This window comes from Henckelia pumila, chromosome 4, assembly GCF_033568475.1.
Source record: "Henckelia pumila isolate YLH828 chromosome 4, ASM3356847v2, whole genome shotgun sequence".
NCBI classification, from domain to species: domain Eukaryota; kingdom Viridiplantae; phylum Streptophyta; class Magnoliopsida; order Lamiales; family Gesneriaceae; genus Henckelia; species Henckelia pumila.
The window spans coordinates 137,119,389-137,134,590 of NC_133123.1; the positions used below are offsets into that span (position 1 = coordinate 137,119,389).

Consider the following 15,202-nt stretch of genomic DNA (forward strand, 5'->3'; position numbering starts at 1 on the left):
TTTCATCGAGGGTTTCTCGTCTATTGCCAAGCCAATTACCCAGCTGACTCAGAAGAATGCGCCTTTTGTTTGGACTCCAGATTGTGAGGCTAGCTTTGTTGATCTGAAGAGGAGACTGACCAGTGCTCCAATTCTTTCTATTCCGAAGGGTACTGGAGGTTTCACAGTCTATTGTGATGCTTCTAACCGAGTCTTGGGTTGTGTTCTTATGCAGCATAAGCATGTGGTGGCATATGCATCGAGGCAGCTGAAACCGCACGAGACTCGTTATCCAGTTCATGATCTTGAACTAGCTGCGATCGCCTTTGCTTTGAAGATCTGGCGTCACTATATTTATGGTGAGTCCTTCGAGATCTTTTCTGATCATAAGAGTCTTAAGTACTTGTTTTCTCAGGCAGAGCTGAATATGAGACATAGAAGGTGGTTAGATCTGTTGAAAGATTTCGATTGTGAGATCAAGTATTATCCGGGGAAGTCGAATGCAGTTGCAGATGCGTTGAGCCGAAAGCTTTGTTCTTTATCTCTTTCTACTATTGGTGTTTCTCAGTTGATCAATGATTGTTGCACTTCTGGTTTAGAGTTTGAAACAGATAGGGAGACTATCAGAGTGTTTGCTATTCAAGCCGAACCGGAGTTGTTTATTGCAATCAAAGAAGCACAGAAGTCTGAGCCGAGCATCCAGATTTTAGTAGAGAAAGTCAGATCGGGTCATCAGTCTGAATTCCAGGTTAGAGATGATGTCTTGTTCGTGAATAACCGTCTTGTTGTGCCTGATATTTCGGAGTTGAGACAGCGTATTCTCCGAGAGGCTCATTGCAGTCGGTTCAGTATTCATCCTGGAGGTCTTAAGATGTACAACGATCTGAAGAACCAGTTCTGGTGGAAGAGAATGAAGAGCGACGTAGCGAGGTTTGTATCTCGGTGTTTGAATTGTCAACAGGTGAAAGCAGAACGGAAGCGACCAGGAGGTCTGTTGCACAGTTTATCTGTTCCTGAATGGAAATGGGATCACAATTCTATGAATTTCGTCACGAAGCTACCACGATCCGTTCGAGGATGCGATGCCATTTGGGTAGTGATCAACCGATTGACGAAATCGGCTTGTTTTATTCCGTACAAGATGACGTATCATCATGATCAGATGACTGAGTTGTATGTTAGCAATGTTGTGAGATTGCATGGTGTGCCAAAGTCGATCGTTTCAGACAGAGATCCTAGATTCACTTCTCACTTCTGGCACAGTCTTCAGGGGGCACTTGGTACTCGATTGCATCTGAGTACAGCTTATCTTCCTCAGACCGATGGACAGTCAGAGCGGACTATCCAGACGTTAGAGGATATGCTGCGAGCGGTAGTGCTAGATTTTGGCACTAGTTGGCAGGATTCTTTGCCTCTTGTCGAGTTTTCTTACAACAACAGCTTCCAAACGAGTATCGGTATGGCGCCTTTTGAGGCATTGTATGGTAAGAAATGCCGATCTCCATTGTTTTGGGATGATTTGTCCGAGTCACCAGATTTGGGACCGGATATGCTTAGAGATATGGCAGAGCAGGTTAAGATCATTCAGACCAAAATGAAGACAGCTCAAGATAGACAGGCAAAGTATGCGAATGTTAGACGTCGACCTCTGAGTTTTGAGCAGGGAGACCGTGTTTTCCTTAAGATTTCTCCGTTCAGAGGCACCGTCAGATTCGGTAAGAGAGGAAAGTTATCTCCGAGATTCATCGGTCCGTACGAGATTCTCGAGAAGATAGGCGATCTTGCCTACAGACTTGCACTTCCTCCGTCTTTATCTGGTATTCACGACGTTTTTCACGTCTCTATGCTGCGAAAGTATCATCTAGATCCTTCTCATGTTCTTCAGCCTGACGAAGCCGAGTTAGATGAGACTCTGAGCTACTTTGAGCGACCGATTCAGATCCTTGATCGGAAGGAGAAACAACTCAGAACCAAGTCGATCCCGTTAGTGAAAGTGCAGTGGAGCCGTCACGGAGTCGAGGAAGCAACTTGGGAGACAGAGTCTAGCATGAGACAGCGTTTTCCAGAGCTATTCGGATAACGTGAGTTCTTCTTACTGTCTTTTGTTCTTTATTCCATCTTATGAGTTGTGGTTCTTGTTGATTTCGAGGACGAAATCTCTTCTTAGTGGGGGAGAATTGTAACGCCCCGTTTTTATCTTAAATGAGTTTATTTGAGTTAATCGGAGATTACAGAGTTCACGAGCTGACTTGATTTTGATCAAGGTCCTTTTTGCAAAAATTGGATTTTTTAGGGACTAAAACGCAAATATTGATTTTTATATATTATCTACAACTTGATTGGATTGAGAATAGTCTTCTCCTTCTTCCTTTTGCACGCCATCTCCATTGAAGCCGACCCAATGAGTTTCCAAGCTTTGTGATTTCATTCCGAGCTCGATCCGGCCGTTGGAATTTATTTCTGAAGGCAGATTATCGATCACTGCAGCGAGAGCTCCGTTATACCGTAAGTTTCTCTACGATCAGATACATTCTAGTTTTTGGATGTCGTTAGAATCGTTCGAGATTCGAGTATGTTTTTCTTGACAGAATTCTGATCGTTTATTATCTGTCGGTTTTGAAATAGAGCGACGTTCGGAATTGTTATGATTTTTGGAAGACATTTTCGTAAATCATGGTTTTGAGATTTGTTGGGTTTGTCTTGTTGTTGTTGTATTAGCATTGAGTTGAGTTGATATCGGTATTGAACTGTTGTCAGCGTTGCCGGTTTGTTCAGTTTATAGCTGTTATGCCGTCGGTTTGAGTTTTGGGGATTTCGAACCGTATTTGATTTGTTGAACTTGGCTTATAAGTTGATCTTGGTTATTGATCATTCATTTGTCTCCGTACAGATTCGTTTGGAGGTATCAAGCCCAGAGTTAGCAGCTGTTTGATCGTTTCCGAGATTTGAACAAAGAACGGTATAGAGCATTTCCTTGAACCGTTGCCTTGTCGTTGTTAGATTGTATAGTTGTTGATACAGTCTCTTTTGTAGCGTATCCAGAGTTGGAAGCTACTGCATTGAAAGGTAAAAGCAGTCATCGTAGCGGGATAGCATACTCGGGACTGTGGTTCTCGAGTTTTCCCTTTGAAATCACATACTTGCATTTACACTTGTTCTAGCATGAGAAACTTGTATCTTGTTTGATTGTATTGGCTTTTGTTAAATGACTTATGTGTTATATTTATGTTATGCATTCATCTTGATCCAATCTTGTTTTCAGCGGGCAGAACCGCCCTTTTTGTTTAGACGTTTGGGAACTATGATTGAGTGGCCTAGGTTGTAGTATTTCGCCTAGTGCTAGCATACTCATTATGGTTGCTCAAAGTCTAGAGGAGTGGGATACGTGGCACCACCTCGATTGGGAGAGTCGGTGAGTCTTTACGTGATCTCATCCTCGGGATCCCAAAAGCACAGCAGCAATCCCTCGTTTATCAGTTTGATATCCCGGTTTAAAAGACATGCATTCATTATGTTATTATTGATTTCCTTGTTGTATTGAAAGCATGTTGATTTTTGTATTAATTGTTATGTTGCTTTTGCTGGGAATGTCGTTCTCATCGGTTATCCGGCTGTTGCTTTGTTTTGTATGTGTACTTGGCAACAGGTGGGGCAGGATCAAGTCAGAAGAGGCATGGTTAGCTCCGAGGGAAAGTTGTAGTAGTGAGACTCGGTTTAGAAGTCGTGTCAGCATGTCTACCTAGTGTTGTTAAAACATGTTTAGATAACGAACTTCATTATTATGTTGTATTGTCATGCAAGCTTTGCCGTGTTGTTATCGTGGCATGTTCTACTTCGGAGTAGTTGTTAAACACTAGCACTTCATGTATTAATTGGAGGTTTCATGTTTGTAATGCATGCTTTCGAGTTGATGCATTGGATTAGCTTTTAGCTTGAGTTGCTATGCATTTTTCTGCTGTTCTGTTTTTGCTGTAGGAGGGCGCCCGAGCTGCATTTTTTGGCAGCCCGAGCGCACCCCTTTCCGTGTATTCCAGTAGCGCCAAGGAGTAGGGCGCGCTCGAGCGGCAGTTTATGGCCGCCCGAGCGCGGCCCTCTTTAAAAAAAAAATAAATTTCTTTTGTTTTGGCTTTGCTTTTAGTTCTTGGATCTTGTATGCTTAATTATTGTTTACTCCTTAATTAGATGTGTAGAACCGAGGTCTCACACTATGTCTAGAAAGGAGTTGATTTGAAGAGCTGGATCAGTTGTTCAAGAGAAGCATATTCAGATGAACATAGAACCAGCCTGATTTTATATCAACTTCAGGACTTAGCAAGAAGTTGGTGAAGTTGCCAGAAGAAGTACTGAAATTGTTTGGCAGGTAAGTAAACAGAATTGTTTCTTTCCGTATATGCTAAAGATGATAGAACAGTAAAGACGCATAAGTTGATTTCAAGCCAGTAAGAGAAGAACGAAATCATGAACCGGTAGTACGAGGCAGAGTTGAATTTTTATTCATGCCTCTGTAATTGTGGAAACACTATGATCATCACCTCCACTACAACTTCCATAGCAGTATAGCTATGAAGCAAGAGATAGTGGTAACAGCAGCAAAGATTGAAAGGCTCAAGTTGTATCAGATAAGAATATTACAGGTAAGTGAGTTAATTCTAGTTAACCGCTTATATATTGATTGCATAGTATACAGTCATAGATTAGTGATTTGTTATGCTTCAATATATTTGCTGAGATTTTTGCCTTTGAGTAGAAGAAATGCATTTGAATGATTAGAAAGAGAAGATGAAATGCAGACTTGAGGACATAAGATTGAATATGTATTATAGATATTAATGCAATAGCTGAGTATCAGATAAGAATTGATTGATTCTGTGCAGTGATTAAGTTAGATCAGCAATAGCAATGAGTAGAGATCTATTTGATATGAGTTGCAGAAATAAATTTCTATTATGTCGGTACTGTTTATATCACGATGATCGTGGAAGAATGTCAGTAGAAGTCTAGTCGATATATTGAACTAGTACAGAATTAACCTAGAATTGACAGATATGTCAATGGTTAGAATGTACAGAAATAGTTCAATGACATATATCGATTTTTCTACGACATGAATGCAGTTCTATATAGAGTGGTGTCTAATACGATGGTATTATGACAACTTGTATAGAAAAGCATTACTTAAACTGAAGAACTCCAGAAACAGCTAGCAGATTAAGTAGAAAAGAGTTATGTAGTACCGAAATGATGATTAATTATATGACAATAAGTTAAGTCGAAAAGATTATATTCGACTATTGTCAGCTAAGAATTAATAAATGAACTCATATCAATAGAGAATAAGAAAAATCAGTTACAGTTGAGCTTTTTCTTCAATTTTGCTGAAGCTATTCCATCATAGAAATCATGATTTTTGAATTCCTTGCTATCGATTCTGAGGTTTTTGTATTCGATCTCGGTCGATTTTGATTGACTCTTATTCCTTTGCTAGAGTCTGTTTTGATTCATTTGCATTGAGTTTTGAAATGCAAGTGATATGGTATCACTTAGCAGATTTTATCATTCAGAATATGTAATTTTGGATGATCTTGATTTGAGCAAGTTCCTTTGAGCTGAGATTTGAGAATTTTGATTATTTGATGTATTTATTCAGTGTATCTTGAAGTATTTGGCTCGTAACTGATAGAAATTCAGATTCAGAATATTAGCAAGATTTTTGGGTTTTAGCTAATTGCTGGATTTATTGGGTACAGATCTGTACTTGTTGAATGTTTATGCTTGGCAGATACTTAAACAATCAGAATTGTTGTGATCCAAGCTAAACTCGAATTAGTTTGGACAGATAAAAGCAACAGATTTATTGAGAACTCTAGATTAAGATAAGAGATAAGACGGCAGAGCAGAACAGATGAATGTTTGTGGTGAATAATCGTTTGATTATGTCAGATATTCTAGATATGGAATATCAGATTCTGAAAGAAGCATATGACAACAGATTTAATATCCATTCAGCTGTCTAAACATGTATGAGTTACATGAAGTCTTTATTTGGAGATGAGTATTGGTGAAAGAAATGAAAGCAGATACGATAGACTTGACATTACCAATACAAAAATTCCAGCAAAAGAAGCAGAAAAGAAGAACCCAAGTGGTTTCTGTAACAGATTAGTTACATAAGAGTTGAAATCAGATCAACTTTTTGAACGACTTTGGTTCGAATCTACTCGAATCTTCATGATTTTACGATTTAGAGTGTAGTAGATTTCGAGAGACTCATGAATTATGTTGTATTAGATATGATACAAACAGAAAGCGATATTGGTTATGCATTCAGCAAGAGGATTCGATTACAGGAATTATTGAAATCTATTATCAAGATAGAGACTTTAGATTTGTTTTCTAGATTGTGGCATTGATTGTCAGATGTTCTGAGTGTTTGGTTGTATGAGATTTCATTATACCATCCTCTGATTAGTGGACTATCAGATGTGATTATCCAGATTTTCAAGGATATTCTCAGAACGATAGTACTAGATTCGGTACTAATTGATTGATTATTTGCCACTTGATTACTATGATTCCTGTGACAGCTATTTGATAGATATAAAGACAGTATTTTGATGATTGATTGATCAGAAACACAAAATTGTCTTTATATTGAAATAAAATTTCAGAAATATCAGCTATCAGACCAGCTATGAGTCACGAAATGATAGCGAATGTGAAGATGGCTTTGAACAGAATAAGAACAGAACAGCATAGACAGAATGAGTAGATGAGTAACCGATAGAGAGTTGAAGCCTGAACATAATGATCAGAAAAGAAAATTTTCCCAAGCATCATTAGGTTCAGAAAGAGATTTTAGAAGCTATGAGTATGTGATCTAGCGAGTTGATTAATCATCAATCGTGAATTGTCAGATAGATGAATTGTTATCCATATGCATTGGCTGAAGAATATCAGCTAGAGTATTTATGTGCATTCAATTCAGATACAACAGAAGTCGATAAGATGGTAAGCAAGACAGACTAACTACTGCAGAGTTAGATCACGAGAAAGAGCAACTTAGATATAAGTTGACTCAGTGATTATATGTATTGCAGAAGCAATCAGAAAGAAGATTAAGATACGATAGAAGAGAAGATATCAGAATAGATATCAAAAGCTCAGAGAATTGAAGTCAGTATTAATTTAGTCAACTATACAGTTTACGAGAATCAGCAGTAAGATCGAATGCGATTTCGAGAACGAAATCATTCCTTAGAGGGGAGGAATTGTAAGGCCCGAAAATATTAAGTTCTTAATTACGGAATTAAAGATTTAAATTCCGAATAAGAGAGAAAATATGAATTTAAGAATTTATGAAAATTAGAGATTTCAATTTCGGGTCAGAAATATTTAATTTGAGGATTTCGGATTTTAAGATTTTAATATCCGGAATTCTTAAATTAAAAGATTAAAAATATTTGCAATTTATATTTATGGAATTTAAGATGTGAATTCCAAGATGATAAATATCAAGGATTTAATTTAAGGATGAAATCCGAGCAAGGACCCATTTGCAAATATTGAGTAGTTCAAGGACTAAAATGCGATAAGGTCCGAAATGATTTAATTTTAATCCAAGAATATTTAATTTGAGAATATTTAGAGTTTAGAATTAAATTCTATTATTTTTAAATTATTTAGGATTGAAATTGAATTAAAAGATTGGTCGAGGACCAAATTGCAATTATTGAAGAATTCAGGGACTAAACTGTAAATAGGTCAATATATATATCTTATTCCATCTTTGTTTCAGCATAATTCACGTGAATCATCAGGGGAGAAAATCAGAAAACCTTTCCAAGTCACTTTTATCCTTTTAAACTCCAATATCTTTTGATCCGCCCGGTAGAATTTCCGATTGATCGTATATTTGCGATCACAGCTCCGAGTACTACGTTTTGACGTAAGTTTTATGAAACTCTACCATGTTTGAATTTTAAGTTGTTGTTAGAATTACGATTTGATTGTATAAACATGTTCTAGCATATACGACGATAGCATATCTAAGACGGATCGAGAAAAGATCGTCGTTTGGACATGTTTTGGAATTTTAAAAGAATTTTCGAAATTCTGAATTTATGAGGCTGATGATTTCGAGATTATTCTATTGAATTGGTGATGATATTGAGTTTACATGATTAACAAGATGATGTTTAAGCTTTTGGAAAGATCGAAATCGTATCGTTACGCCGCCGGTTCAAGATTTTGAATTGCTATGCATTCTAAAGGTTTAGAGCTCATCTTCAAGTTATTGTGGATGAATTGACTATGTAATTATGTTGCGAATGAAGATATAATGATATTTGAATCGAAAGATTTATCGGACTCGAATAGTTGCGACGTCGGTTTGAATTTCGATTGTATTAGCAAGATTTGTAATGTATAAGCTTTCAAGAAACATCGATTCAGATTGGAAATTGATGTTTAGATATGTTATAATCTATTTCAGATTTGAATTGAAGATTATCGAAGTCGAATCGACGAGTTCGAGTTCGAATGACTTGAGGTGTTGAAGTTGAAGCAAAACTACCTTCAAGTAGCACTGATTGAAATGAACAGCATTGTATGACCGATTTGACTAGCGTTGAGATGATCAGCATTGGCAACAGATTCAAGAGGTTTGAATCGCGATGAAAGGTATGAGTTGACATTATTCTTGCCAGGTAGAACAACTCGAGAACGTGGTGGTTTTCGAGTTATCCTGAAATCACATACTTAGTTGTTTAAGTGCTCTTATGTGATTTACTTGCTTTTGTTGCTATGAATATTGACTTATGTGTTCAAGATGTTTATCAGTATTTATTTGATTAATGCATACAGATTATGTTGCATTCATCTTGAACCCTACCTTGAATAGCACAGAGGGCAGAATGGCCTAGAGTGCATATAACGTTTGGAGAACTGTAGTTGAGTGGCATGGAATGTAGATTTACTTCCAGAGTCAGATGACTCATGGCACGGAATATAGATTTATATCCAGAGCTAGATGACTCACTATAGTTGCACCAAAGTCAGGGAAATTGAGATATTTAACACCACCTCGATTGGGAGAGTCGGTGGTTAGTTAAAGATTTTATTCCCCGGGATCCCAAGAACTAAGCTTATTGGTATCAGATTTGATAGCCTATTCCTTGGCACATGCATTGCATTTATGCATTAACCTAGAGTTTTCTATGGTTTAGATTATGAAGTTATAAATGCTAGCATGTTGTAATACGCTATTCTAGATATGAATGTGTGCTATTGTTGTAGATGAATCGTTATGCTTTAAGAATTTAAGAATAGATGATGATTCTATGATCTACATGTTATTACATGTTTTATGATTTTAGAGTTTTATGGCATATAGATTTCATATGCATTAATGATGTATATGCATGTCTTTCATACTGAGATTTATTCTCACCGGAGTTATCCGGCTATTGCTTTGTTTGTATGTGTGCATTGCATCAGATTGGGGCATGATCAAGCTAGAGTTGGCTTGGATAGCTTGAGAAGAGAGATAGCATGTGGTGATTTGGGTTTTAAGCAGCTGATATGTATTGTATATAAATATGTTAGAAGACAAGGCATCTTGTACATGTTTCTGTAAATCCTAGTTTATATTCATGAGTTGATGTATTTAGATGCTAGGATTTATTTATCAATGCATGTTTATTGTTTTAGCAGCATGTTAAAGATTGAAGGGCACCAAGATAGCAGCAAATTCAGAAGTTGAACAGCTGCAGTTTTGGAGCAGGGTATGCCCGCTCGATCGGTAGAATGTAACCGATCGAGCGAGGCCCATTTTGTCCAAAACAGAGAAGTCGATTTTTCTGCCCGCTCGATCGGTAGAGTTTAACCGATCGAGCGAGGCCATATGTTTGCATACCCGAGGGTTTTTACTTTGTGCTCGCTCGATCGGTAAGGTTTACCCGATCGAGCGAGGGGCCTTCTTTAAAAAAAAAATTTATTTTGGTTGCTCTTGGTTTGAATATTCTTTTATTGTTCGATTAATTGTCTATTAATCGTTAATTGCCCTAAGATGAGATTAACAACCCGGGTCCCCACACCCATACTGTCTGTAACTCTGCCGCTGGTTTTCGAGAGAAGTTCCCAAACCTTTGACACCCTTCACATGTTTTAACTACCTGCCGGGCATCCTGTTGCAAGGTGGGCCACCAGTATCCTGCTAGCAAAGTACACCGGGCCAGGCTCAGTACCCCTCCGTGATCGCCACAGCAGCCTTCATGTATTTCCTGAAGCACATAACCCACTTCTTCCCTGGCTAGACACCTTAGCAAAGGACCCTGAAAGGACCGTCGGTACAATTTTTCGTTAACCAGGGTAAATCGAGTTACCTGCCTCTTGAGCTTCCGGGCGTGTGCCTCATCCCCAGGAAGGACCCCCGTTTGCAGGTACTTGGTGAGGGGAGTCATCCGGGATTCTTCCTCGGTCTCCTCTGCTTTTCCCTCTATGGTCATCACCGATCCGGACTGCTGTATCACCTCCCGGCTATCAATACTAGTCAGGGATGATGCCATCCGGGCTAGGACGTCCGCCTCAGCATTATGCTCCCTGGGAATTTGTTCAATGCTCCAGCTAGAAAATTCCTCTCCTTGCTGTTTGATAAGCCCCACGTACTCTTCTAATCTCTTCTCCCTGATGCTAAATGCCCCCTGTACTTGTTGCACTACCAGTTGGAAATCTGAATACACAATCACATGCCCTGCTCCTGCCTCCCGGGCCAACTTCAAACCTGCGACCACCGCCTCATACTCTGCTTCGTTATTAGATCTAAAAGAGGATAATCTTATTGCAACCTTAGTCTTCTCCTGAGTGGGAGAAAAGAGGATTACTCCCACCCCGCTCCCTTCCAAACCGCTGGCTCCGTCCACAAAAACTCTCCACACCTCCTCCTGACCAAAGGTGATTACCTCGGTCAGAAAGTCAGACAAAGCTTGTGCCTTAATAGCCGCCCGAGGCTTGTATTCTACATCATATTCTCCCAACTCTAGTGCCCACTTGACCAATCGACCTGAAGCATCCGGCTGAGTCATCACCCGGCCCAAGGGGCTATTAATCAGGACAGTGACCGGATGCGACAGGAAGTAAGGTCGGAGCTTCCGGGCAGTCAAAATAAGGGCCAGGGCCATCTTTTCCATTTCGCTGTATCGGGTCTCGGGCCCCTTCAGAGCGTGACTTACATAATAAACTGGCTTTTGATCTCCTCCCTCTTCCTTTATTAACAGCGTGCTCACAGCAAACTCTGTCGTAGAGATATAAACCCACAATCTCTCCCCTGGTTCGGGCTTAACCAGGATGGGCAGATTTGCCAGGTGCTCCTTTAATTCCTGGAAAGCCCGTTCACAATCCTCACTCCATCCAAACCTCTGAGCCTTCCTCAACACCTGAAAGAAAGGATGACTCCGATGGGCAGACCGAGCAATGAAACGAGACAGGGCCGTGACTCTTCCAGTCAATCGCTGCATTTCCTTAATGGAGGATGGTGACGGCATCTCCCTCAGGATTTTTACTTTCTCCGGGTTTACCTCTATTCCTCTCTCGGTCACTACAAATCCCAAGAACTTCCCGCTTTTCACTCCGAACATGCACTTAGCCGGGTTAAGATTTACCCCGTACCTTCGCAAGGTACCAAAGGTTTCCTCCAAGTCAGGAATAAAGTGGTCCTGGGTCCTGGATTTCACCAGAATATCATCCACATACACCTCCACATTCCGGCCCAATTGATTTTGAAAAACTCTATCCATCATCCTTTGATAGGTGGCTCCTGCATTTTTTAACCCAAAAGGCATAACCACATAACAAAACGTTCCCCCTGACGTAACAAAACTGACCTTATCCTGATCCTCCCTAGCCAGGGGAATTTGATGGTATCCCTGGTACACATCCATAAAGCAAAGCAGCTGATAACCAGAGGTAGAATCTACTAACTGATCAATCCGGGGCAGGGGATAGCATTCCTTGGGGCAGGCTTTGTTTAAGTCTCGGAAATCCATACACATTCTCAACTTCCCTGTACTTTTGGGTACCAGCACTACGTTAGATAACCAAGTAGGAAACTGTACCTCCTTGATGTGCCCTGCTTCAGCAGTTCTCGGACTTGCTCAGGAATGACCTTGTCTTTTTCTGCCCCAAAGTGTCTCTTCTTTTGTCTGACAGGCCGGGATCCTGGGAGGATATTTAGCCTATGCTCTGCCAAATGGGCCGGGACTCCAGTTAGCTCCTTAGGAGACCAGGCAAACACATCCGCGTTCTAGGCCAGGCAGGTCTTTAATTGCTCAGCCAAAGCAGGCTCCATACCCCAAGCCACCCGGGCGATCCTCCCCCGCTGTCCAGGCACTACCTTCACCTCCTCATACTCTTCTTTTACTTCTCCTACCGTGCACACCTCTTCCTGTCTGGAACCATCCCTCCATTCCGTCCTTCGTGCCCTCTTGTTATCCACCTGGATGGTGTCCGCATAACACCGTCGAGAGAAGTGCTGATCTCCCTTTACTTCGCCCACCCGATCCCCCACCGGGAATTTGATCTTTTGGTGGTAAACAGAAGCCACAACCCTAAAGGCATTTAAGGCCGGCCTTCCTAGTATAATATTGTAGGAAGAGGGGGCCTCCACCACTGTGAAGAGGGCCATGACAGTCTTCTTTGTATCGCCCGATCCTAACGTAATAGGCAACCGCACTTCTCCTTTGGGCCGAATGGTATGTCCTGCAAATTCATGCAGGGATGTTTTTACGGGGTTAACCTCACATCTCCACAAGTCCATTTGTTCGAATGCATCCTGGAAAATGACATTCACAGAACTTCCCAAATCCACGAACACCTTTCTTATGTCATAATTAGCCACCTGCGCTCGGATGAGTAAAGCATCGTTGTGGGGTAGAGACACTCCCTCCAGATCCTCAATCCCAAATGTAATGACCGGGTAGGGGTCTGGTCTCCGGGCCTCGATTCCCAGGACTTCTCTTTTGCTCCAAGATTTTCGCGCCCTGTTAGAGTCCCCATCAGTGGATCCTCCCGAAATCATGTTGATCACCCCTTTGGAAGATCCCTCTTGGGGTCCTTTGTCAGGCCCCCGTGACGTTACCTCCCGGGCTTTTGGGGGGTCTGGCCTATTGTCTCGCGAGATGTCAAACCGGGGTACCCAGGGGCGTCCCCTTTGCTTTTTCTCCACATGCTTTGTTTCCTCGGGCACAGGCTGTCCTGGCTCCACGATGAGCCTCCGACACTCGCTAGTGTTGTGTGTGTTAACCCGGTGTATCGAACAGTATTTTCCCGGCCTTTTTGGAGGCAACAGCTGGACATTCTCCTCACACAAGTGGATTTCCCGATCCCGGGCTACCCTGTGATGAGCAAAAGCAGCAAGCCTCCCCGGTTGATCCTGCCTTCTTCTTCCTTGACTACCCTGGTTTCCTTTCTCCTTTTGCTCTTCCCTCCTGTCCTTCTCCCTCTTTTGTCGCTGGACCTCCTCCATATTGATATATTTCTCGGCTCGAGCCAAGAGGTCCTCGAAGTACCAGGGGGCCCTCTTGACCAAAGACCGGAAGAATTCTCCTTCTCTAAGCCCTTGCGTGAAAGCAGTGATTTTGGTTTCAGGTGCACATGCAGGCACTTCCAGGACCACTCTATTGAACTTTTTAATATAAGCTCTTAGAGACTCCTCGTTTAGCTGCTTTATCTCGAAGAGGCTGAGAGTGGTTTTCTTGTATCGCTTGCTGCTGGTGAAGTGTTGCAAAAAGACCTCCCGGAATTCTTTGAAAGTCTTAATGCTTCCTTCTTCCAGATTTTCGAACCATCTCTGGGCGGAGTCCACCAAGGTAGTTAGAAATACCTTGCACTTGATTTGATCACCATAACAATGCAACATTGCCACGTTCTCAAACCGGGTTACATGCTCCTCGGGATCAGCACTGCCATCATACTCTTTGATTTTGGCGGACTTGAAATAAACTGGCAATGGCTCCCCAATGATTTTCGGAGAGAAGGGACAGCCCAAACTTTTGACCCGCGAAGATTCCCGCGGGTCAGTATTCTCCAGTTTTTGTATTTTTTGTTTCAACATTTCCAGCTCCCCTGCCATGGTGACATTTGCCGATCCTGCATGTGAATTTCCCTCATCCTCCACGTGTATGCCTTTACTCTTCTCTTTCTCGGGCCTCGGTCCTGGCTCTTCTTCCCCTTCTACTTCTTTTTCATTATCCTTCCTTTGGCCCTCCTTTTCTCCTTGTTGTATCGTCATGATTCTTTGTACAGCCGCGTCCACCATAGTGTTCATTTGCTCCTGGATTGCGCCACTGCTCGACGAGAGCTTTCAGGATCATCGATGATGGTCATATCTACGCCTTAAACTCACTTTCCCACAGACGGCGCCAATGATGCGATTATCACAAAATGACTACCCGGGGGTGAGAAAACTTCCGGACGGAAAAGATAGGTGAATTATTGTACTTCAGAGAGTGAGTCCTCTCTTGCTTTTATAATGGCCCCCTTGGGCTTTCAATGATTACTGGGTATGGGCTGACTGACGGCTTTTAGGTGATGGGACGGCCATCATGTGTGATTTAGACATCCGTAGCTCCAGGAAAAAGCCCACTCCGTTAGAGCATGGTCCATAATGATTTGGTCGGGGATTTGCTCCTGGCACACTCTAAGCAGACGTGGCTGTTTCCTAGCCACCCGGACCTCCCGGGGTCTCCCGAGTGCTTATACTCCCCGGGTTATATCACCACACCCTAAAGATAGTCGAGCTAGGACCTGCTCCGCTGTCCCGACCACCCAGCTTGCAGGGTACCACCCGGGGTTTTGGCCACCCGGGGTATCCTACTAGGATATCATCACACTTCCTAAAGATAGTCGGGCTAGGATCTGCTCCGTTGTCCCGACCACCCGGCTTGCAGGGTACCACCCGAGATTTTGGCCACCCGGGGTATCCTACTAGGATATCACCACACTCCCAAAAGATAGTCGGGTTAGGACCTGCTCCGCTGTTCCGACCACCCGGCTTGCAGGGTACCACCCGGGGTTTTGGCCACCCGGGGTATCCTACTAGGATATCAATATATATGTATATATATATATATATATATATATATATATATATATATATATATATATATATATATATATATATATATCTATCGTACACATAAATTAAAAATGCATTTACAATTGGCGTAAT

The 15,202-nt window shown here is 41.6% G+C and overlaps 1 protein-coding gene across 1 annotated transcript in view; it reads right to left on the bottom strand.

Moving 5' to 3' along the window:
* LOC140861842 (uncharacterized) overlaps window positions 1–14,290 on the bottom strand; it is a 45,825-nt gene extending 31,535 nt beyond the window's left edge. Inside the window, exons 1-4 of the mRNA XM_073264841.1 lie at window positions 12,368–14,290; window positions 12,140–12,277; window positions 10,362–11,900; window positions 10,152–10,310 (exon numbers count right to left, since the gene is read on the bottom strand). Coding sequence (XP_073120942.1) covers window positions 10,152–10,310; window positions 10,362–11,900; window positions 12,140–12,277; window positions 12,368–14,290 — 3,759 coding nt within the window. The remainder of the gene's footprint in view (window positions 1–10,151; window positions 10,311–10,361; window positions 11,901–12,139; window positions 12,278–12,367) is intronic.
* Between the last annotated feature and the right edge of the window lie 912 nt (window positions 14,291–15,202).